The sequence below is a fragment of the Sorghum bicolor genome, chromosome 3 (assembly GCF_000003195.3).
Source record: "Sorghum bicolor cultivar BTx623 chromosome 3, Sorghum_bicolor_NCBIv3, whole genome shotgun sequence".
NCBI classification, from domain to species: domain Eukaryota; kingdom Viridiplantae; phylum Streptophyta; class Magnoliopsida; order Poales; family Poaceae; genus Sorghum; species Sorghum bicolor.
The window spans coordinates 64,751,494-64,774,526 of NC_012872.2; the positions used below are offsets into that span (position 1 = coordinate 64,751,494).

The 23,033-nt window shown below is 42.3% G+C and overlaps 1 protein-coding gene across 3 annotated transcripts; it reads right to left on the bottom strand.

Annotated features, from left to right (window-relative positions):
• LOC110433436 (transcription factor bHLH112-like) lies at positions 996-4,061 on the bottom strand. Of its 3 annotated transcripts, none has more exons than XM_021455582.1 (8): positions 3,651-4,061; positions 3,040-3,520; positions 2,790-2,897; positions 2,535-2,600; positions 2,320-2,385; positions 2,172-2,228; positions 1,931-2,073; positions 996-1,761 (listed from the first exon to the last, which is right to left on the bottom strand). In XM_021455582.1, the coding sequence occupies exons 1-8, from the start codon at positions 3,905-3,907 to the stop codon at positions 1,755-1,757; spliced, it is 1,185 nt and encodes a 394-aa protein (XP_021311257.1). In that variant the 5' UTR covers positions 3,908-4,061; the 3' UTR covers positions 996-1,754. The 3 variants fall into 3 exon arrangements, with proteins under 3 accessions (XP_021311257.1, XP_021311256.1, XP_021311258.1); XM_021455581.1 differs by having other exon boundaries at positions 2,790-2,900; XM_021455583.1 differs by having other exon boundaries at positions 996-2,073; positions 2,790-2,900.

Genomic DNA, 23,033 nt, shown 5'->3' on the forward strand with positions numbered 1-23,033 from the left:
GCCTTGGCGGGGACGGGGACGGGGAAATTTTCCCCCCACGGGGACGGGGATGGTGGGTCAATTCCCGACGGGGAATTCCCCATTGCCATCTTGACAACCAACGCAACAGCACTAGATACACAAATCTGTTCGCTTTCCACAAGGGGCGCCTTGTTATATACCCTCTCCATTTCAAAAATGTAAGGTGTTTAATTCTATTACAAGTCATTTTTTTTCTAATTTTGATCAAATTTATAAAATAATATATGAGCATTTACAATACCAAATAAATACATATTTCATGTCGGATTTAACGAAACAAATTTGACGTTGGTGTTTTTTTTACAAACTTGGTCGATATTATAGTACAAGAATTTGATTTAGGATAAAATTTAAAAACACACTAAACATTTAGGAATGAAGGAGTACTAGATTGCATGGCGAGCGCACGCAGAGATGAGAGAGGGTGGGGGTGGTGGTGGGGGGTGGGGGACTGGGGGGCGTGTTTGATAAGTGAAAAACATATACTGATATCACCAATACACAACAGAAAAAAAAATACTGAAAAGGTGTTGGGGATCGTCCAATGTTGTGGTTGTCATAAAATGCTTGGCTCTTTTCTTAAAACTTCACTATGTTTATGGACCCTAGCTCGTCATTATAACTTAGTAAAATTGCAAGCCGGAGGACATAAACAGAACTGAATTTGCATGATCCGGGTTGGCCTTGCTTACCCACTACCCAGTATAATCAGGGCCTGGCCCTTCATTTAATTTGAGTTTTCACAGCTGAGAGTAGCGTGCATATATGTTTAGGTAAAATCTCGGTCTTATAGACGGCTGATGAAGGCCTTGTAGCCCTTGGACTGAGCAAGTCGTCAGCGAACCAAATTACAACGCCCGTCCATATATGGATCGCCATCTCTGATATATATAGCCATCAAATCAAACACACCTATAATTGACTCCATTGCACTGTATGGCAAAAGGTATGAATTATGAACATCTTTCTGGGAATTCAATGAACAAAATATACTGAAATTTAGTCCCTGAATGGCCGGATCGAAATAGTTATACATCCATCGTATTTGCAACTGATCTTTTTTTTTCCCAATCCGCTAACAAAGTATATACTCGTCTGTGTGTGGCGAATATATAGTTTACAATTCCTTCGTCTAAAAAAGTGCTAGTACGCAGTCCTACTAGATAAAAAACCAATTGAAATTGGGGAATGTATAGTCTTTTACGAAACTAGACAAATTAAGTAAACTTATTTTTGAAAAGAATTAAGTAAACTTATTGATTTGGCACTTATCCTTTTTGAGCGCATACATACTTCCAGTAATAGATAAGAATCATTGCCATGCTGCCATGACTGTTGTCAGCTATCTGCACTAATACCTCCTGCTAGCTTTTGCTTTGAAATAATTTTGGCACCTGCCCTACCTTTTCCCTTCCAACGCCAACCAATTCATACTACACAGTGCTAATTATATATAGCTGTCATGAATTATTTGCTTGCAAAGTTGCATATATATGAGTATAGATGCCCCATACACGGCCTCAATTCATCATTCTCTTTTGCACCTGATCCAACATGTGTTATATATACTTAGCCTGTCGTAGAAGACCACCAGTCGGCAGTACCTATTATCATATATATCCATCGATCTTTTCCCTTGCAAAACATCCTTCGATTGCTTGCTTGGGCGACATCATAACTTCTTGCTTTTCGTCTCATCAAGCGCTACTTAGCTTGCTACTAAAACTGGTCGATCACCATCTGTACAAAACTTAGTTTGATAAGAACATATGCATGATCGAGTTTGCTTTGCTTTAGCTTCAGAACACTCTTTTCGTTTGTTTGTAATTCAGACGAGTACACGTTGCTGTTATTAGCACGTGTACTCTCTACCAATGCAAGCTAACTAGTTACAGTAATGTTTCTCTACCGGAATGTGCCTCCAAATGTAGGGTGCCAGAACTCAGGCGTCTCGGCCGCCACCGTGTACGTGCTCGCCACTGGGACAAGGCACAGGCCTCGGCTCCGTAGATCTTGCTTCGTGTCACCGTTGTCCTTGGAATCCTCAGAGCCCTATAGTTCAGGAGAGAAATGATATAAACACAAAGGCCGCTAGTTGTTTTCATTAATTATCAAGGAACTGCTAGAAGCAAAAAAGTTGATATATATACCTTGTGCTGGAATTGCTTCATGGGAATCCCATTTTTCAAGTAGGGAGAGCTCAGCGACTGCGGATATGGTATGTCGCAAGATATGATTGGGATTAGGGCCAAAATAGATTAAACAAAATTTGCATTGGCATTTATAAGATATACTCACCGCAACTTGGTCGTGAAGGAATTTGATGTATTCGATGGCCTCGTGAAGAACCGATGCGGTATCAGTCTAAAGTATATGACCCATAACCATGCATAAGATTGATCCGTCAGGTCATTATCCAAGATGAGTTCTAGCATTACTTGTCCTCTCATATGCTAATTGCAACGGCGAGGAATGTGAGGGAATTGACGACGCAGAACAGAAAGAACTAATACCTTTCCAAAAGGCGAGACTAGTTGCTGGAGCGCAGTGATTCTGTCCCCTAGTTTCTCTTTCCTCACCTGCAGCGCGCAAAAGCAAACATGAAAAGAGAGAAAACATTTAGCAGTCCAGCTGACTCTAAGCTCATCATCCATCGATGCACCAGACGGAAATCTGAAATGTCATTCATCAAAAGCTAGGAACAAAAAGAGACACAACAGCCAACTGCTGAAAGATTAAAAAAGAAACCAACTCGGATCGCTCTTCACCTTAAAAGTCGGCAGCGGCGACGGCGCCTCGATCCGTGGCCTTTTCGCAGCGGTAGTAGGCGGCTCGGGGACGCTTTTCCTCGTCGCCGGTGGTGGAGAGCAGTCGTCCTGCTGGACAGACAGACATGGAATTGGAGTGTAAGCGAAACTGAGCGCTATGACTTGGCGAAACCCTAGATAGATAGCAGCTATGAACTCATCAAGAATTCTAGCTAGATTCGTGACTCTGATGCATGTCTCTCCTAATTACCTTCACCGTCGTCAGAGAGTTAGCGTTGGCGCTGCGGCTATTGGGCTTATTAGCCGCCTGCAAGGCCTGCAAGAGAAGGTGGGACGGCAGCGGGCCACCGAAAGGCAGGTAACTGCCGGCGGACAAGTACTGCATCGGCGCGCCGACGCCGACACCTTGCATCGGCGTAGACGCCGTCGCCGGCACCGAGGTCTTGAGCAGCTGGGAAGAAAACTGCATCGACGCCGCCGTGGCGTCATAGGTGACCGAGGACTCGCTGTCTCCGTACATCGAAATGTTGTGCACCGCCGCCGTGCCGTCGAATAGAGCTTGAGCTTGCGATGGGTCCGTGCCGTAGGGCGACGGCGACGGCGATAGCTGCGCCTGCTGGTCGACCAAGAAGCTGCCGGCACTCATGTCGCCGTCCCTGATTAGTGGATCGTTCATCGCGGGGGGTTGTTCTTGGAGCACGGCTTGGAAGCTGGTATCACTCCTCCCGCTCCTGATTAAAGCTCATGCAAGATCGGATGCTTAATTCATTAGTTACCCCCACCATGAAGCTAGAAACCCCAGAACACATGGATGCGAAGGATGGACGACGACGAAGCTATATATATGTATAGCTAACTTACAAGAAGGCTTGCGTCCAGTCCATGTGAGGATCACCGAGAGACGAGGCGGCATCAGACAGAGGCTGCTGATGGGTGGAGCTCCTGTAGGGGTCCTGGAAGGTTACGGAGCTCGTCGACTCAGCGGCGGCTGCGGTGGGGGAGGTCCAGCCGCAGGCCACCCTGCCGCCCGTGACCGTGAGCGGCGGCGGCGCGGCGGCCGAGCACGCCGACGCGCCGTGACTCCTGTGAGAGGTACTCTCCCACCACTGGTCGGCCATGGATGGGAGTGATGGAAGATCTCGATCCCTGGCTCTTCTTGCGGTGCTTGCTTCGCTCGAGGTGTGGTGTGGCAGAAAGGTGAATTGAACGGGAGGAAAGGGAGGAGGGGAATCTGGATATATATGAATGAAGGGTTCAGCGCCGTGTGCGTCGAGCATCAATCAAACTATGGTGGTGGACTTGTATAGAGGGAGGCAGGAGGCTGACCTTTGGGGTGGGACCCAATGGAGTAGTAGCTAATACACAGTAATCATGTCATGAGCGGTCTTACATTCCCTTTTTCTTTTCTTAGTAATGTTTTGTCAAAATATTAGGTGGTAAGGTTCTATTATTGATTATGTCCAGTTATCGGAAATACCCTTTCATCTTAATAAAACACGGAACGTAAAAGCCCGTTCATGGAAAAAAATTATCGAAAATACTGCACCCAACCAAGAGACTCTCTATATTATTTCTAACTACTAGTAATAAAGATTTTGATAAAAAATATTCTCCAACAACTTATTTATTTATTTGGTTATCCAAATATAGCCATATTCATTCTGCATTTTTTGCTAGCCTAAAATACCATAGAAATCGGTTTTTTATGTGAATAACTCTCCAAATAATGATTTAAAGTGAGCTTTAGAAAAACTATTAAAGATGCTCTATTTATCCATGTTTGTCTTTTAATCTTTTTGTTTCTTTCTGGAGACATACGTACTACTAATCTATGTCACACCCATATTTTAAGAACAAAATAGGATGCATAAAAGACTCATATGTGCCCCAGAAACAGTCGCACACATAAGTAGACAAATCTCAAATGTACCATTGCAGTGTTCATTACATAGCGAAACATAAGAAATCACATAGTCTTATACATAAATGATAGCAATATGTAAACAACGCTCGACGGAAGCTCTACACAGGGACACTGTTGACTGGTTGACTCCAAACCTAGTACTCATAGCGGTAATCCTCATTCCAGTCATCTTCATTATCATATCCTGAGGTGTTGGGAAATTGCAAGAGTGAGCACATATCGTACTCAACAAGTATAACCAGGGGTTCATGAGGCTCAAATAGCTGACACTGGTTTGACTGCATTTAGCTTTTAATAGTGGATAGCATGTTCATAATGAAATAGCAATTGTCAAGGAAGCATAAATAATCCATTAATCACATAATCAAGTGTAAGCATAATTAACTCATAGCATAAACAATAATCAAATAAACATAATAACATAACAAGCTCATCATCTTAATGTAGATGTCCCCAAGGCCGCTCCTGACCGTGAGCTCGGCTAGTATACCAGTTTTACACTCTGCAGAGGTTGTACATCTTTACCCATGAGTCATGATTTACCCTTTCGCCCGAGGCCCGTCGACCTCTTAACCCACTACCAAGGAAGGTCGGCAGGGATCACTATGAAGCCTTTCAAAAGTTCGTCTAACAAGTTAGGGCCGCAAGGTTTCCTTTGCGCGCAGATATAGAGCCCCCCTTCCGATGGCACAATGACTCGCAGCCTATACTCATACAGACAGAGGCCACACTATACCCAAAACGGTTCAGCCCCTCCGCCCTTTCGGGTAACCGCTAACAAGCTAGAAAAGGGCTTCATACTGAGCTAAAGCCAGAGCCATAATAGCCCTCATGGTTGCACTGTTATCCCGGGTGATCACGTACAGACAAGATCTCATACAGTTATTTGTCATTCTTTTATGTTCATTGCATAGCTATTAATCATCTTACAAGATCATGGATTATATCAAGCACTAGCACATCTGCACCAAATGCATATCAAGTAGGTAGCAAGGAATACAGGTAACAATTGTCTATGATTTTGCTAAGGTCATCAAGGTGGACACATGCATATGATAAATATTGTATTAATTGTGTATAGGTAACAAGGATGATCCCAAGTTATACTTGCCTTGATCAAAGCTCTCCTGAGCCTGCTGGTCTTCAAATACTTGATCTTGAGCACCAACGTACGGCTCACCGTCTAATCCCAATCATCAATCAACAACACGCAATCCAATGTAGACAATCATACACGAAGCAAACAAGATATAATTAGAACAATACACCAAACAGTGGTAAAACCAATATAAAAGTTTATCAAAATTTTCTACGCAGCGCTACGATCACACAAACGTAAAGTTCACGAAAATCGGAATTAAAACGTGAGAGATATGAATTTTCTAAGATTTCCTATAAAGAAATAATTAATTAAATACTACTGCAGAATTAAAAAGTTTCAAAACAGTAAACTAATATTTCTAACATGTGGAGATCGTAAATACGAATACAACGGAATTTGAATGGACAAAAACGGAGTTAAAATGAATATTATATGAGCAATTTAAAATCAGTGGCAATCTTGTAAATAGCAGAAGGCGTATTCCAGTTCAAACCGAGGAAGAATACGTTTTCTGAAAATAAAAAGCGTAAACTCGAGAAGGCGCTTTGGATGGCGGGTTCTAATATGGAATTTCCCAGGGGCTCTTAAGCAAAATGACCACGCGAAGGGGTATCGGTCGATTTCGGCCGTTGGATTAGAAACGGAGGGTCTTGATCCATTCAGGGGGGGGAAGGAGGGATGAACGCCGGCCGGAACAGGGCACCATCACGGCGGCGCCATGGCCGGGAGCACCCCACCTCGCCGGAGTTCACCTGTTTCTCGATTTGGTGCACCAAAGTTCAAGCCGAGCGCATGGGGAGATGGAGAAACGCACTGCGAACTCACCTAGGGGAGTTGCTTAACCCGAGGAGGAGCAAGAGCGGCGCGTCGTGGCGATGGCTTGCTCTCAACACGGCGAGATCCAAAACTCGATGAACGTGACGGATAGGGATCCCGGGACGCGGAAAACTGCAAAGGGAAGTCGCGGGGAGGTCCTTGAGCTTTTATAGGCGCTTGGTGCACAAGATAGCAAGGAGATCCCGGGGTTTTCGGGATCGGCTCGGCGTTGGAGGGGAAAGAGTCCCGGTCGGATACGTGGGGAAGAAGAACAGGGTTCTGTGTTGCGGGGTCGGCTTGTCAGCGAAAGAGGAAGCAGGGCCCGCTCGTCAGCCAAACAAAGAGAGGGGAGAGAGCACGCCTACGCGCCCTGGGCCGCAAGCTGGGCCGAGCAGAGCTTGGTGGGGTGGGCTAGCCAGGCAGGCTAGGTGGGCTGCGGCCTGCGGGGTGGAGAGAGGGAAGCTGGGCCTCGGCCAGTTCCCAGGGGCTTTCCCCTTTTTTTCATTTTTTTTTTCCAAATCCTTTTTTCCAAAAGAGTTTTGGGCAAAACATTTAAAGATAAAAACAGAAACACACCCCAAAATAAATGCTATTCTCAGCATGAATGCAAAAGCATGTTTCTAAATTTATGGTAAATTTTAATTTGCACAAAATTATTTATTTTGCTAGATTCAAAGCTCACAAAAATACTTAAACAAATCCAACAAATTCCTATTAATTGAAATTCACATTTTGGGTGTTACAATCTACCAAGGAGGCACAAATGCAAATAAATCTCATTAAGTGTGAAAAAAGAGGTAGTGTTATACAAATTTTGGTAACTACTAGTTCATTAAATCGTGCTTTCATAGGGGAAATTAGGATCTTATGAGACATAAGCAAGATGACCACGTTTAATATTTGCAACTAATAAAACTACTTACATTAATTTAATTTGCACCTTTTTTCTTTGTTCATTATAAATACTTTGATTCTGCATTTAATTGTCATTTCAATTATTAATCTATATATGTTACTGTCCATGTACATAGTTTTTCCTCTTTTGAATCACACTCACGTGTATCTTAAATATGCATTTATTTTAAACCTTAGTTTATGTTATAGTGGCTCATGTTGTAGCCCCATGTCTTATGACACCATGAATTTAATTAGGTTTTCTTTTTTACTTAAAAACTATTGGTTGCTAAAAAATAATCCTCAAGTTAATTTGAAACTCTTGTGTTTATATTATTTTTTTCATAATGGCAAAGGTGGATAAGTGTTTAAAAAATAGAATATATCTAATAATGACTATTAGTATGAATGGTGATTAGAGTCTGTCAAGTTGATGGTAAGATCATTCTAATTTTTGTTAGAATCTTTGTATTACATCTCATGAGAATTAACGTAGATGTCACGTTACAAACCTCTAACTAGTAATATTAAGATATGTATTTACATCGTTTGCATTGCAACACCTTTGACGCATACGCAACACAATCAATAAAATCCACATATATATTGGTTGTAGGGCACCATCTATCTAAACTAGTAGCCATTATTGGATATGTTACATGTAATACAACTGGTAATCATAGCTGGATGTAGAAAAACCTACACATTTTCTATGGTTTGCTATGGTAACAATTTTCCATGTTTGATACATTATCAAAATAAATACTTATCCTAATTTATGAATGAGCTTGATCTACATAGTCACATATAGCATTTTACATTTATTTTAGCAGTGGTGTAGAACACATATATAACTTACTTTGTGGCTATAGAATTATTTCCATAATAGCTTATATTAATATTTAAATACATAAATCGAGGGATTTTTAGTTTTTTATAACATCGAAAGGCAAAATCTATATACAAATCAAACTTGTTTCTTTATATTATCTTTCATAATGATAAATTTGTGTAATTTAGATACAAAGCTAGGAGTTATTTTTTATTATCTTTCATAATGATAGATGTGAATAATTAATATACAAATTTATGGGATTATTTAAATTATCTTTTATAATGATAAAGATGAGTTATTTATTTCTAAGTTTAGAAGGTTATTTTAAAATATCTTTCATGATGGTAGAGGTGGAAAATTTAGATGCAAATTCAGAATTAATTTATGTATTTTTCATGGTTACATAGGTGGATAATGTATTAGAATAAAACAAAATAGTTCAAAGACTGAATAAAGTTTACATAATTAAAAGTTAGATGTTTATGATTAGTACAGCCTTCACATCAAAATGATTACAGAATCCTGCAGCTTGGCTGATCCATAAAAAAACTACAAAGTTTTCTAGAGCTAGAGGTTCATGCATGGCGCTTTCCACATGCATGATAAATTCTATCCAAAAACTACCTGAGGAGAGTGAGGAGATAACTGGAATGTGGCCTTACCTAGCTGGTGAATTATACACAGCTGGTAGTCACTACCAGCCCCTGCATAATTCCTTGGACCTGTTGACCTTGATCAACGCTACTAGCGCACGAGGTTGATTGATATGTATTTGCTTCGGTAGAAAGGGAAATCATGTGGTTGCCGCTTTGCACTTTTTTTTTTGAAAAGTACGAAGGAGATGGTTAACTCACTCATGACCTCCCGTTCTAACAGTTAACCGTGTGAAATTCTTCTACTTGCCTTTTATGTCCTTCTCTCTCTGTCACCTGTTCTCTCTTGGAACGGCTATAGAGCCATCTTCGCAAAAAAAAAAACTTGTTTTTGCTTAAGATATTTGTCATGCATAAAAAAGTTCAAGAATAAGGGAAATTACAACCTATTGGCAATTTGAAAAAAAGTGCACATACAAAACAAGGTGCTTAGAAACAAATATTTAAAGAAAGATAATATTGCCACATCATAAGAATGAATATAGAAATTAATTCCAACAATGCAATTGTGTTTAAATAGGCCCAACAAACTTGCTAGTACACATCGAACAATGACAAACATAAGCATGTTACCCACATTTTAAGCAGTTAAGCATCATGTGCAAATAACATGGTGAAAAAAAGGTTTGTTAGTAAGCATCTTCCCTAACTCTATAAGCATCCCAATTTTATGGTTGTACATGCTTTGAAGCAATCATGTTGCATATCTCATTAGACCTTCAATAGATGCCACTAACGACTAACAAGGAATTGGAGAAAGGAGGTTGCATTTTAAGGTTTTATAGTTTATACCAAGAATTTGTTAGCTTGTTGCTGATAGGTTTACGGGAGAGGGGGTATGGAGATCGGTGGTGCTTGTTGGAAGTGTGCTAGGTGGTTAGACAGGGCGCTGATTGTTTTCGCGACCGTGCCATGGCACGTTTTTGAGACAAGGCGCTGTTTTTTTTTGTGACCATGCTATGGCACATTTTTTAGATAGGGCGCTGGTCATAGCAGGGGAACAAAAACAAGTGAGACAGAAGTGGCATAAAAAACTTTATGGTGGAATGTTGTGTTGTTAAGGACAAGAGGAGCCTGTAGTAGTGGGGCATTAAAAGCCTCCATAGAAAGAAAGAAAGAAAGAAAGAAAGAAAGAAAGAAAGAAAGAAAGAAGTGAGTGCAAGGGAGCATGGGTTAGAGCATGAACATGGTTACAAGCCTTTGATGACCATCGAATAGCTCACAATTGTATATATGCATAGTTTTATGATAATGCAATTTGAAATAATTTTCTATGATAATGTAGTTTTAGAGAAATGATGTAGACTTAGAGCCTTAGAGGTCAAACAGAGCCAATACCTTATGGATATTGTCTGGACTATTTGATAGAGATCTATATTCTCCCATAAACGTTTATAGATATTGTAATACCCGATTTCAAGGACAAAACCAGATATGCACTATATGTGAGTCATAGAAGTCAAATCTCACATATAGCTACAAATAAGGGGTAATATCAAAAGACAATGCATAAATATATAACGTACTTAATATAAAAGAGATAACCTTGATAGCAAACAGCGGATAGACAACTCCGAACTTCGGGTATTAACTTCTCTCTACAGGATCCAACTGACTGGTTGATCACAAGCCTAAACTTCTCCTGAGGTTTGGGGGAAAGAGCAAGAGTGAGTCCATGTCGAACTCCACAAGTATAGCAACTAGATTGTATAGCTCCCACAATCTCATGATCAATGTGACATAAATAATGTAGAGCATTAAATAATAAACAATGAGTATATTTAACACACAAGAATCATCACCCTTAATGTAGATGTCCCCAAGGCCGCTCCTGACCGTGAGCTCGGCTAGTATACTAGTTTTAACACTCTGCAGAGGTTGTACATCTTTACCCATGAGTCATGATTTACCCTTTCGCCCGAGGTGATCAGCCTCTTAACCCACTACCAAGGAAGGTCGGCAGGGATCACTATGAAGCCTTTCAAAAGTTCGTCTAACATGTTAGGGCCGCAAGGTTTCCTTTGCGCGCAGATATAGAGCCCCCCTTCCGATGGCACAATGACTCGCAGCCTATACACATACAGACAGAGGCCACACTATACCCAAAACGGTTCAGCCCCTCTGCCCTTTCGGGTAACCTCTAACAAGCTAGAAAAGGTCTTCATACTGAGCTAAAGCCAGAGCCATTATAGCCCTCATGGTTGCACTGTTGTCCCGGGTGATCACGTACAGATAAATCATCAAGTTGCTAAAAAGTCATTTTTATCATTTATTACTTAACATTAATCTAGTCACAGGATCATGGTCACAGAAATAAAATCCAAATGCTATACTTGCCTTAATCCAATTGCTTAGTTCCCACACCATCAGCTTTCGGTCACCATCTTTTGGTCTTCAGTGCCAACAAACAATTCTCGTCTACTCGTAGCAAGCACCACGCATAGAAAAACATACAAGCAACAAACAAAAAGCAACTAAGAACAATACACCACACAGAGTAAACAAGTGTACTAATAGATAGCTAATGTTACAAGGTAACAAGTAACGCTAATAATAGAACTATCACTATAAATAGACGACTATCAAAAGATTTTTATATACAAAAGTAATTAATTAATTAAAGTCACGAAATTAAAAAGTTTCAAACTGAGTAAATAATTTTACTAACATGTAGAGCTCATGATTATGAACCTAACGCAATTTGAATGGATGAAAACGGAGTTAAAACGAAGATTTTATGAGGTAAACAAATCCAGTGGAAATTTAGTAAATACTGGAAACGTATTTTGATTTAACGTTTTCAAAAGAAAAGGATACGAGTGAGCATCTAAACATGTTTTTATATAATTGTTTTTGGACCTATCCAATTATAATGAAATCATATCTAAATTGATATTAATCAATTTAATATTCATTTATAAAAGGCCAACATGACGACCCTATATTGCTTAATTTTGATTAATTTAGAAAGCTAACTGTACGTGAACTCTAATCAACTTAATATTTAAATTCAGAAATATGTAATATATTAAACATCAACACTAACACGCATAGTCTGCTATATATTGTGAATCTAACATAGCAAAAACGAGTAGAATCGAAACTAATTAAAGCAGTGACATTGCGCAAGATTAAAGCTGCACGTAGGTAGATATTGGGATTGCGTATAGAGAGGCATGACACCAGCTCCCTCTTTGATCAATAAAATAATAGACAGCAGCAAGACGTGGGTTTCACCTGATGCGTTTCATGCTTGATACATGCTTGTTACTGGTGTCAAGGTGATGGAGGAGTTTCTGCTCTTGGTCAAGGACTGGTGGTCGTGACTTGCATCTACTGAACAGCAAGCATCATGTACGGCGTGCAAATAAAAACTTGCATATATGAAGGTGCAGTGCTCACCGATGGCAAATTAACAACGATCGACGACCTATGGTCTTTCTTGCAGAGTAGATGATCAGGTTATAGGATGATGACGATGAGATCTGAACAGTTTGCGATGCTCCTGGTGGCTGCGTCCTTCACGTCGTTTATGAACGGCTTCTCCAGCGCAGTTTGTGTAGATTTCGACGGTGATCGGTGGTCTAGAGACTCTAGCATCTTTGCTTTAGCAAGGGCGTCAGGCCTAGGTTACAGAGGCTGCTGGACCAGGCGGGATGATGCTTGGGAGAGGAGTCCAGCTTCTGCTCATCAGCAGATAGAACGGAGTTTCGGTAGCCCTACGCTTCCACATCTACGAGCTTCTCGGCAGCAGATTGAAGTCGTTGGGGCTTGTTCAGAGATAGCCTGCAATGGTGGTCATATGCTCTGGCATTGGTCCGATGTATCCTATCGATCTCATCTTTTATTTGGCGGCGCGCGGCTCCGGAAAGGCCGGGCAGGACGCGGTGCTGAAGGATATATATCAATGCCCCAGATGAACCTGATGTGCATATACACACACGAGGTTTGGATCAAATTCAACTAGGGTTAGAATTTATTATTTTCGGAATATTTACTTTCACGGTTAAAAAAATAATTCTAGGAAATCTAGGATTACTATTTAAGTCATGGAAAATACTCCGAAAACTCCAAAAATTTAGGGAAAAATCTCGGAGGCATTATGGAACATGAGAAAACCAATTAAAGTATTTGGATCTCATGATAAGATAATTTGGAGCATCTAAAAATTAGATTATGCTTACAGAAAAGTGAGAACGGAAGCTGGAAAATTCCTACAAAGTTTGTAGAGACTGCTTGATGGACGAGTAACTAAAAGAAGTGCTTTGAGTGACAAAGAAAAGATTTTTGGAAGCCCCTAATAAAAACTTGAGCTTAGAAATATTTTGGTTGTAGATAAAGATAAAGATGTACGAAGATCGTTCTACTAAACGAAATTTTAAAAAAAACTTTGCTTAGTCTCAACACACAAAGGAGCAACAAACCAACATCACATAAAACATATGTACCAGCATGTATGCACAACAACGTTGCTAAACCATATGATGAATTTTAATTTAAGGAAAATTTTCATTTTACTATATTGTCATAAGCACAGAAATACAAAATAAATTATTTTAGCTTTATTTTCAAAGAAGCAAATTTAGGGTGTTACAGATATTGTATGGCCTATTTGATAGAGATCTATATTCTCCCATAAACGTTTTGGATCTATAAATATACCCCCTAAAAACAATTCTCTATTGAAACAAAATCACTTGTTCAATTCATTTGGCTACCAACACAGATTCTCTCTGAAATGGATTGGTGTGAATCCCTAGTGTTAAACGAAATATTTCAAGGTGACTCTTAAAATCTAGCTCCAAAAAATATTTCTCGATGGTGAAATCAAGAATGATACTCTTCTCTTCTGTGTCTGGAGAGGAAAGTGAGCGTAATGTATGAATTGGAATTATTAATGTTTTCTTTGTTTTCCTTAAAACTTCGTAACAAAATAATCTCTAAGGGGTATCCCATCCCATAAAATATTTTGTTGTACAGAGGAAAGTATAAATTTTTCAGGGTGTTCATTATATTCTTTAAAAGTATTTTATGAGAGTTTAAAAGATCATGTGCATAGTTTTCTTCGTTTTTCTTGAAATTTATACTTTGATCAAAGTAATTTTTTTATGACAAGTCTATGCATATGATCTTTAGTTTCTATACAAAATTCTTTAAAAGTTCTTAGTAATCAAAGTTTTGGAAGTTTGACTGAAATCTTGTAAAAATATGTCAAAGTTTTTGCAAACCAGAGGGAACTGAGCAGTGTTTATGCATAGGCCGGTACATCCTTCGTGATTCACACCGAACTTTGCTCAAAAGTAGCTTTTTGCAGTTGCAGCTGGATTACCTTCTGGAGAAAACTTTAGTGAAGGACACAGCATAAAAAGAAGAACAACAAAAAGGTATAGATATCATATACACTTTGCTCGTAGTTCGCTCACTCTGGTACACGAGCTTCATGCATGGCTTCTTCCTGAAGACGAGGCAGAGAAATAGGGTCCGGCCGGTATTTAAGGTCAAAATGTTAACGGCGGACGATCTACCAAGTTGGTCTCCGTCTAAATCACTTCGGCAGAAAGGTTGTTTGGCACTTGACAGCAATACAGCATGCATATGTCCATGTGTAGTAGAGTCAGTGGTGGCTCTCAAGATGTAGGAAGACACAGCATGCATGCACGCATGAACCGGCCGGCTGGCAAGTGACGTTTTCAGTATGCTCACATGGCTCATGCATATGAACGAGCTACAAAAGGCAGCGCATGCATGCGTATGCCTAATTCTTTTTATACATGCCAGTTCATTGCTGGGTGATAAGAAAGAATGTGGTCTCTGCAGGTAAGGAATGGCTACCTGAAAAACATTCAGTTTAAACCAGAGCTTATAGTGTAACTATATATACGAGACGACTCCTCCTTTTTGAATTGAAATACGACTTCATTTTGTCGTTGAGATGGGCTAAAAATATTCCCGTGTATTGCTTGCTTCACCAAGAGGCCACCTCTACTGGACCACAGGTAGGAAACAGCGGGGACCTTCTATGTACCCATCATGGCATCTTGCCTCCAAAACGAAGATCTGGATCGCTAGTTTTCTTTTTGGGTCCATTATGTTTTCGTCCTGTGAAAGCTGGGTTCAATCTTGCTGCATGTCGATTTCCAGCCACTTAAAATATTGTGAAGAAAAGGTTGTTTTTTCCCCTCAGCTATTCTCTCTAGCTGAGTTTTTGAACAAAATAAAACATCGTGAAGAAATCAAGCGGGTAGTATTAGTTTATTAGAAATTTTGATGCATATTTTGATTTTTCCATATAATTTTGATCGAGATTATAGAAAAAAATAATTGACTGCTACATTGTCTTAATCACACTATCAAGGGATATTTTATAGAGGATTTTAATGACACTAATGTGATCTTATATATGTTAGTGTATTTTTCTATAAATTAAGTCAAAATTATTGAAAATTGATTTAAGACAAAACTAAAACAATTAACCACATCAGAAGGTAGTATGTAGCTTATCCATATCTTCAATGCACAGCTAATACAGCATCAGTGTATGACCTACTAATAAAAAAGAAGATGCTGGAACTGGAACTTGAAAATGAGCTGATTATTGATCACCTTTTGGCAGTTAATTAGGAAAGGAGAATATAAACTCTCTTTCTGCTTCCACTGTCTCATCACCCCCTGAATCGAAACCAGAGGTGCCCATATTTCTATGTGGAAAAAGCAAGCTCGATCCATGCATGCAGCCAGGCTTTTAATATCTAGGGCAAGCACTGCCAGCTTTGAACGAAGCAGCCGCACAGCTTTTGTGCCGCGAGCTCACGATCTTTAGGCCGGGGTCCTGGAAAACTAATCAAACATGTCTGAATCTGATAATACTACAATACAAGTCCATAATTCTAGGGCCTTGTCTTGAGGCGTGCTGTGTGGTGGCTGTGTGCAGTGCAGATACATATATGTGTGGGTGCAAATGCATTAATTGTGCAAAGCCGAGTGAGATTTGGCTCTGTATCCATCCTGCCTGTTTGCCCCCCATCTCCCATCTGCTTTCAGCAACAGACAAGCGCGAGAAGACAACGAGCCGGATGTACCCCTGGCTGCCTTGCATGGACGCCTCGCCTTTTTTTTTTTTTTAACACTCGTGGGCCTGGCCTTGCTCGACATGCGCGCTTATCAAGGCATCGATCATTGGAGGTTTTTCGACCCCATACATTTCTTTCCCACAAGGTTACGTACGTACTGCTCCCAAAGGATGAGAAAGCTAGGTACGACCCCTATAGAAAGGTCGGATGGGATGCCACCGGAATGCGTGCACGGCGTACTGCCACGAATGTTATGTACGCTTCTTCAGAGTCTGAACGTTTGTGCGACAGGATATTGAGCTTGGGCAGTGCCAGCCACACTGTGCCATGGATGAACAGGGAGAGGAAACCAACGATGGGCGAATTGGCGATCGGGCACAGCTAGCAACCCCGCGCGCATGGCATCGACATCGACCGGGGCAGCACAGCAGCAACGTCACGCCGACGTCGAGCGCACTTGTGGGCGCGCGGGGTGCGGGGCCGGCCCCCAGCGCACGCGTGCCCCCACGGCCCGCGCGCATACCTGGACAAGGGGCCCGACCAGATTCCGGCTGCCGTCGCGAGGCCTCTCGCCCGCCCGCCCCTGATAGCCAGCAGCGTCTCGCGGATTGGATGGATGCCGACCCCGCACGAAAGCGACGGCTCGTGCACGGCCACGGCCACGGCCACGGCCGCGCCCGGCGCCCTAACGTGGTGGGAAGCAAGCAGATGCGCGAGTGGCGACTGCGTGCGAATACGGCGGCTAGCGGGGCTGTGCCGCGCGTCCTCTCGTGCCGTGTCTCGTCTCGTCCCCGTTCCATTGCCATGCTGGTCAGTGGTCACTGCTCGCCAGAGCGCGCCCGGCCGGGGCATCTTTCCTGCCGTTGAGGTAGGTGGGTCTACGGGAAGGAAACTCCGGTGCCTGCCGGGATACTCGTACTCCCACGCCGCCGCTGCATGCTGAATCTGAAATACTACGCTTTGTGCGTGCCTGATTCACAGTTGTGCACTTCTGCTCTCCTCCACTCGTATGAATGGCTCGTTCTCACTAGCCATCATCACTGCCTTTCGTCAGGGCTCAAAGCTCAGGGAGATTCTAAACGCTGCTTGACCATGCACGTGTACCATACCACAGCCAGCTGCAAAAAGTGGCAGAGGCTAGCATCGCAGCTCCGAGGCTCTGACACGCGTGCTGGTACGGTTGACCGAGTTCAGACAAGCGTGCCTGACCGACTATGCGGTCGTCTGGAACACACACAATGCAAACACACAGGAGCAGGGCAAGATCGATCAGTCGATCCCCACAAAAAATATGGGTTGATGGATTGGTTCAGTTCCCTAAACTGGAGTGGATCTAACGAACTCTTCTAACCACAGACACCCGGCTTAGACCCACAGAATATGAGTACTTACTACCATTGAACACAGGTACCAGCAGCACAGCAGATAGCCGCATCTCAGTGAGGCAGCGCAGAGCCAAGAGCGCCCAGCTGCCTGACGAAGCGCTACCAAATCTGCTTTTGGCTTCTCATCGATCGATCACCACTTGATGACACACACACACACCAACAGCTCGCGAACGCAATCCTGTCACATAAAACCCGGCGCGGCCCCGCGAGATCAGATCATCACATCGTTGTCAGGGAAGACAAAAAGAGGCCAAACCTTTGCTCCTCCTGCTACACAGCGAGCGTGCTACAGACAGAGGTGGTTACCGAAACAGGGCGTACTTACACAACTAAACGCAGAGAGAGAGAGAGAGAGAGAGAGAGAGAGCCAGCCACCTGCTGCCGTCCAGTCCAGTAGTAGTAGAGATTAGAGAACGCCAGTGCTGCAAAGCCCGGGTTTGGGCGCAGAATCCCGGCAGGAGCAGTGGGTTCCCGCCGCTAAATGACAGGACGGAAACGCTAGCTGCAGGGGAGCTTGGCCAGAGCTCCAGAAGCGTACGTACGTACGCACGTACTCCATGATCGGATCGATCGCGATCGCCTTGGGAAAAGTGGTCAGTTTTGTTTAGGGTGTTAGTTACGGCCTCCAGCAGTTGGAGGCTTCGGCAGAAATCGCTTTCTCAAACATAGCCAGCGTTCGTCACACCGGAACCCTTTGTAATATGATAAAGCCCCCCCTATCCTGATGAGGTGCTTGACTCTAATGTCGTCGACAGCAACAATACAAACAGGTCTTCTTCTCTGACGCAATCACCTCGTTCGCGGCTGTTTTTTAAGCGCTTCGTCGCCGTGAGCCCTCGTCGGACGGTGCAGTCGCAGCCGGCCACCTGAAAGGCGATCGATCGGGTCGTCCGGTTCCGGTGAACCAATGTCAGCCCTGCTCACGCTTTAGGATATATTTTATCTGCCGTGAAGTCCTCCTAACTGCACCTGATGTTGACCGCCTGCAATCTCGCTTGTTGTCAACATAAAGGCAGGTCAAAGGGCCGGGACGTCTCGACCTAGCTTGCATTTCCCTGTGTCTACTCAACTGATACACTGCGGGCGTCGCTTTGGCTGGTTCCTGGCGCAGGTGGCCTCCTTCCGTCCCTGCCTCCGGAAGGGACGTTGACCTGTTGGCTGATCTTCTTCAATTCGCTTCATGTCGTTCGTAGTCAGCGCCAGGTAGGGCGTCGGAGCAGCGTTACAGATGCCATTTTCGGCAAAATTCCGCACGAATATTCGCTCGCGAGAAATATCGGATCGGAGGTCCTTTTCGCTGCTTTGCTTTCGCGTCCCACGGCTGCCTCCCAACTACAACTCCAACTCCAACTCCAAGCATATCTCGGTGGAACTGTGGCCCTGGGGCAGGGCACGGACGACGACGATGTCACATAGATGGGCGCAGTTGGGCTGCGGCCTGCCGGCCGTGCGCCTGCATATTGGTCGTGCCGGGCCGGCTGCCCATCGGGGTCCAAACCAACTTTGACTTACATGGGCCGGCCCGTGCTGGCTGAAGACAGGTTACTGGGCTGCTACTGCCGTCGGAATTAGTCGTGGACCCGTGGATGGAGTGGGTAGCCTTAGGGGAGGGGTGTCTGAGCCTCTGGGGAAATTCCAGGGAGACCCCGGCCCAAACTCGGGTATGTTCCAGATTCTCGGCCCAGACTCTGGGCCCCAGAGTTCATGGACTACTCTGCATTTCCTACGGAGAAATTAACGAGAGCGATTTCAGAAGTTCATTCAGTCGTGAATGAATGTGAAAAAGGGAAGAAAAAAAAATAAAAGGATGCATGTCCGAGAAATCGGGAAGTAGCTAGGATCATTTGTGCATGCATGCACGTTAGCGGGTTAGGAGGGTTACGTTTCATTATTACACCGTCAAATCCCGGGCCAAAACGTGGATGCATGATGCCTCACGTATACACGATAATATGGGCCACTGAACCCACCAACAAACCGTGATTGACTGATGCTGACGGCACACGCAAGCGGCCATAAGCCCTTGTCCTCCTAGCCCTAGGAGAGAGTGAGGGAGACCAAGGCCGTGCATGTAGGAGTACACTACTGTACTGTGCCAGGCTCCTGGTTTCCACGTACTCCTACTATCCTCCATTGAAATCTCTGGGTCGCCCCATCCTTGTGCGTGCCCCGCTTTTCTAGCTTATCCGCAAACTCGTGCTCAGGAGCACGAGCTCGCCCTCCCTTTTGGGCCTGTCTGTGACGACTGCTTCACGATGTAAAAGTGTAGCACAGTACAGTAGCAGCTAGCTGCAGGTTTTACGTTACAGCGCAAACCGCACTTGCACACAGGAGTCGCCGCCCGGACGTGTATAGCACAAACCGGCCAGGGCAGCCGGCCGGGGCCAGGCATGGTGCGAGCTCACCATGCATACAGAGGTAACAGAAGTGACCTCTGAAAGAAAAAAGAGAAGTGACCTCTGAAAGAAAAAAGGATGCTGCTCTTTTGCCGCATGCAGCCTTGTGCCTCCTTTCCGTGGATGGCGCCATGTTTGTCCTGTTTTATCCACGGCTACTGTCTAGTACATCCCCGTGACTAGAAGGGGACACTTCCATTTCTAATAAATTTATTTGAGGATACAAATATTGGTAATATTTTCTACAAACTTAGTTAAATTTAAGAAAATATGACGGGCACAAATATCACAATTGTTTTGGGATACGCGAAGTACGAAGGTTCTCTCAGTCCACAAATATATACCCATTTCAAGGAATTTATTTTCAGACATATATAGTAAGAAGAACAAATATATACTCATTCCAAAGAATTTATTTTCAGACATATATAGTAAAAAGAAAATAAAATTATTTAAATCAATCACTGATCTGTAAGCAATATGGGACTCTTGATATATCGTGATTATGGTTGATGACAACCCAATCGATCAACAGGACGACTAACGACATATAACTGTAACATGCATTAGACAAGTTCAAGTAAGCAGAGCCCCAACCCTAAAGAGTAAGCATGTTCGCTTGAGCTTATCTATCAAATCTACCAGACATTTAACAGTGTTTTTCTCTCACAATAAATCAGCGAACAGTACTTTAATCATTCAATTTACATCCTCTCTGTGTGTGTGTGTTTTTTTATGTGCTAATGTTAACACGTGTCTATATGATACCATGAATAACATGCACTAATTAAATAATAGGGGCTTAAGCGTTTATACTCCTATTTTGGGACAAAATGGTGATTTTGTCTCTTTTTTCTTACTTTTGCGATTTTACCTTACGTTTTCAAAACAAAGTGAGAATATATTTGCCCCATTCTGCTAAGTGCACCAAATCGTGTTAATTTTTGGACAATAAGATGTTCGTCTTGCTATCTCTCGAATGAGGAATGGGGATATTATTTTTGAGAAAGTTACTTTCAAGATGCACATCCTCATTCATAATACCCCCATTTTTGAGAAATTTCTGTTTTGGTCGAACATCCTCATTTATTTTCTAACAACTTTATGATATTTTTTATTTAGAATAAAATGAGAAACACTTTTAGTGTTTTGGGAACGAAAGTATACTTTTAGATATATAGGAATATCTGACATCCCCACACATTACTGCGACTTGTCAGGTATGCGACTTTTGAGATATGACCAAGCATTCATCATCAACCATCCCTTTTTACTTGTGCGTGCATGCGATGGCCATGACTAAAGAAACCCACTACTATCCGTATCCAGGCAGAAGTCAATGCGTTGTTCCGCATCGTGCTGTGTTAAGGTCGCTGCAGTTTGGTTTGCACCCTCGAAAAGTTGTCTGGACCAGACAACAATCTTAGACGTTAGATTTTGATTATCTGTGTTCCGCGGTTGCAGATTTGCTCAAAATTGATGGAATCTTCTAAACATCAGTGTTTTTTTTTTTGCCAAATTCAGGCCTTGTTTAGTTCCAAAAGTTTTTTGCAAAATCGACACTGTATTGGGCAAATATTATCCAATAATAGACTAACTAGACTCAAAAGATTCGTCTCGCAATGTAATTAGTTATTTCTTTTATCTATATTTAATGCTCTATGCATGTGCCGTAAGATTTGATGTGAAAAAATTTGTAAAATTTTTTGGAACTAAACAAGGCCTCATTCATAAGGGCACTCCCAATGCAGAAACCATCGTGGTTTCTATAGACATTAATTGCAGTGCCACCTAAGCATTTTGCTGATGTGGCAATATAGTTATTAAAGAGAGAGAGTAAAAAACATAGAAACTGGGTCTAAGTTAGAAACCATGTCTACACAAAATCCAAGACATGAAGTGATATGATTGGCTAAGAATGGAGAGAGAATGAATGTGATTGGATATAAAAATATTCTATAGAAACTATCCATTGGAACCATAGTTTTTATATATAGTGTCTATAAGAATTAATGAGTATAGAAACTATATGTAGTTTCTAGCATTGGGAGTGTCCTAATAGGTTCCTCTTTCCCGGAGGTAGTTCTGCAAATAAAAGAACAATCTCACCTGCAGTTCTTCATGTTACTGTGATTCTAATAATGTGTTAGACAATCTGAAAGACAAGAAATGATCACATTTTCAACAATCATCAGCTTTCGGTTGCAATATACAGTGGATGAAATTAACCTTAAGAAAGGAGATGAACCTCTTATCCATTAGAGCGTCTTGCAAACTTTTGTTTTATGGATCTAAAATCTGTTGTAATCTAAATTTTGAGTTATATTTTCTTTATTCCTTTTTTTTGTCTCTTAATTCTACTACCTGTAAACTCTACTTTCTTTTCAGTTTATGAAAATTCCTATAAGGGTACAAACCCCTCTGGTTTCATCAAAAAAAGGTTGTTACCTAGCCATGGATGTTTCTTAGGGAAGCAACTAAACAAGGTGACGCAAAAGCCTATACTAGCTAAATTTGACTCACTGCACCGGAGGGTGCAGGAGTCTTCTGCCACTTTGCAATTTGAGCATGCATGCATTGGCATTGCTAACAAGGCCAGTTGACCTTTTGATGACCTTGACATTGTGTAGATAACACAGTCTAACAAGTTGCGAGTATCACATTTTTAATTGGCTGGTCGTAGACGGGCTCATATAATCGGTGCATGCTAAGGTGACGTGGACTGTAGAGCATATATGAAATATATCAGGCAAACTTGAATACATGAAATGGCTATGATTAAGTACTTCCACACAAGTCAAAAGCCTATAGGCTATAGCTGCATGCCGGTAAATGTTTGTCCCTGTCTCCGGTTGCTGTTGGTCTTACCATCAAACAGTACGAGCCCGGCCCGTTGCAACTTGCAACCTCCAAAGTGGCGATTCCGGCCTCTGGACAGCTCTTGCAAGGAGCCTTGCCAAACTAATATGGCTTCTTCTAGCTGTTTTTATCAATCATTTTTATAAAAAAAACGGTTTCAGCTCTACCAAAAAAGTTACTCTACATTAAAAGCCAGAATCGGAGCCTGAGATATTTTAGGAGGAGCAAAGCCCTATCAAAAGGATCCTTAGTTGCATTATACAGTACCTGATGGTTGCTTATGCTTTGGTTACCGGCTTATAGCCGT

What these genes read in the sequence shown, in the direction of transcription:
- LOC110433436 (XM_021455581.1), bottom strand. Translation starts at nt 3,907, where the DNA reads ATGGCCGACCAGTGGTGGGAGAGTACCTCTCACAGGAGTCACGGCGCG. An exon ending in CGCCGCTGCCGACTTTTAAG is followed by an intron (nt 2,601 to 2,789) that starts GTGAAGAGCGAT and finishes TGCGCGCTGCAG; the next exon opens with GTGAGGAAAGAGAAACTAGG. An exon ending in TCCTTCACGACCAAGTTGCG is followed by an intron (nt 2,229 to 2,319) that starts GTGAGTATATCT and finishes CCATATCCGCAG; the next exon opens with TCGCTGAGCTCTCCCTACTT.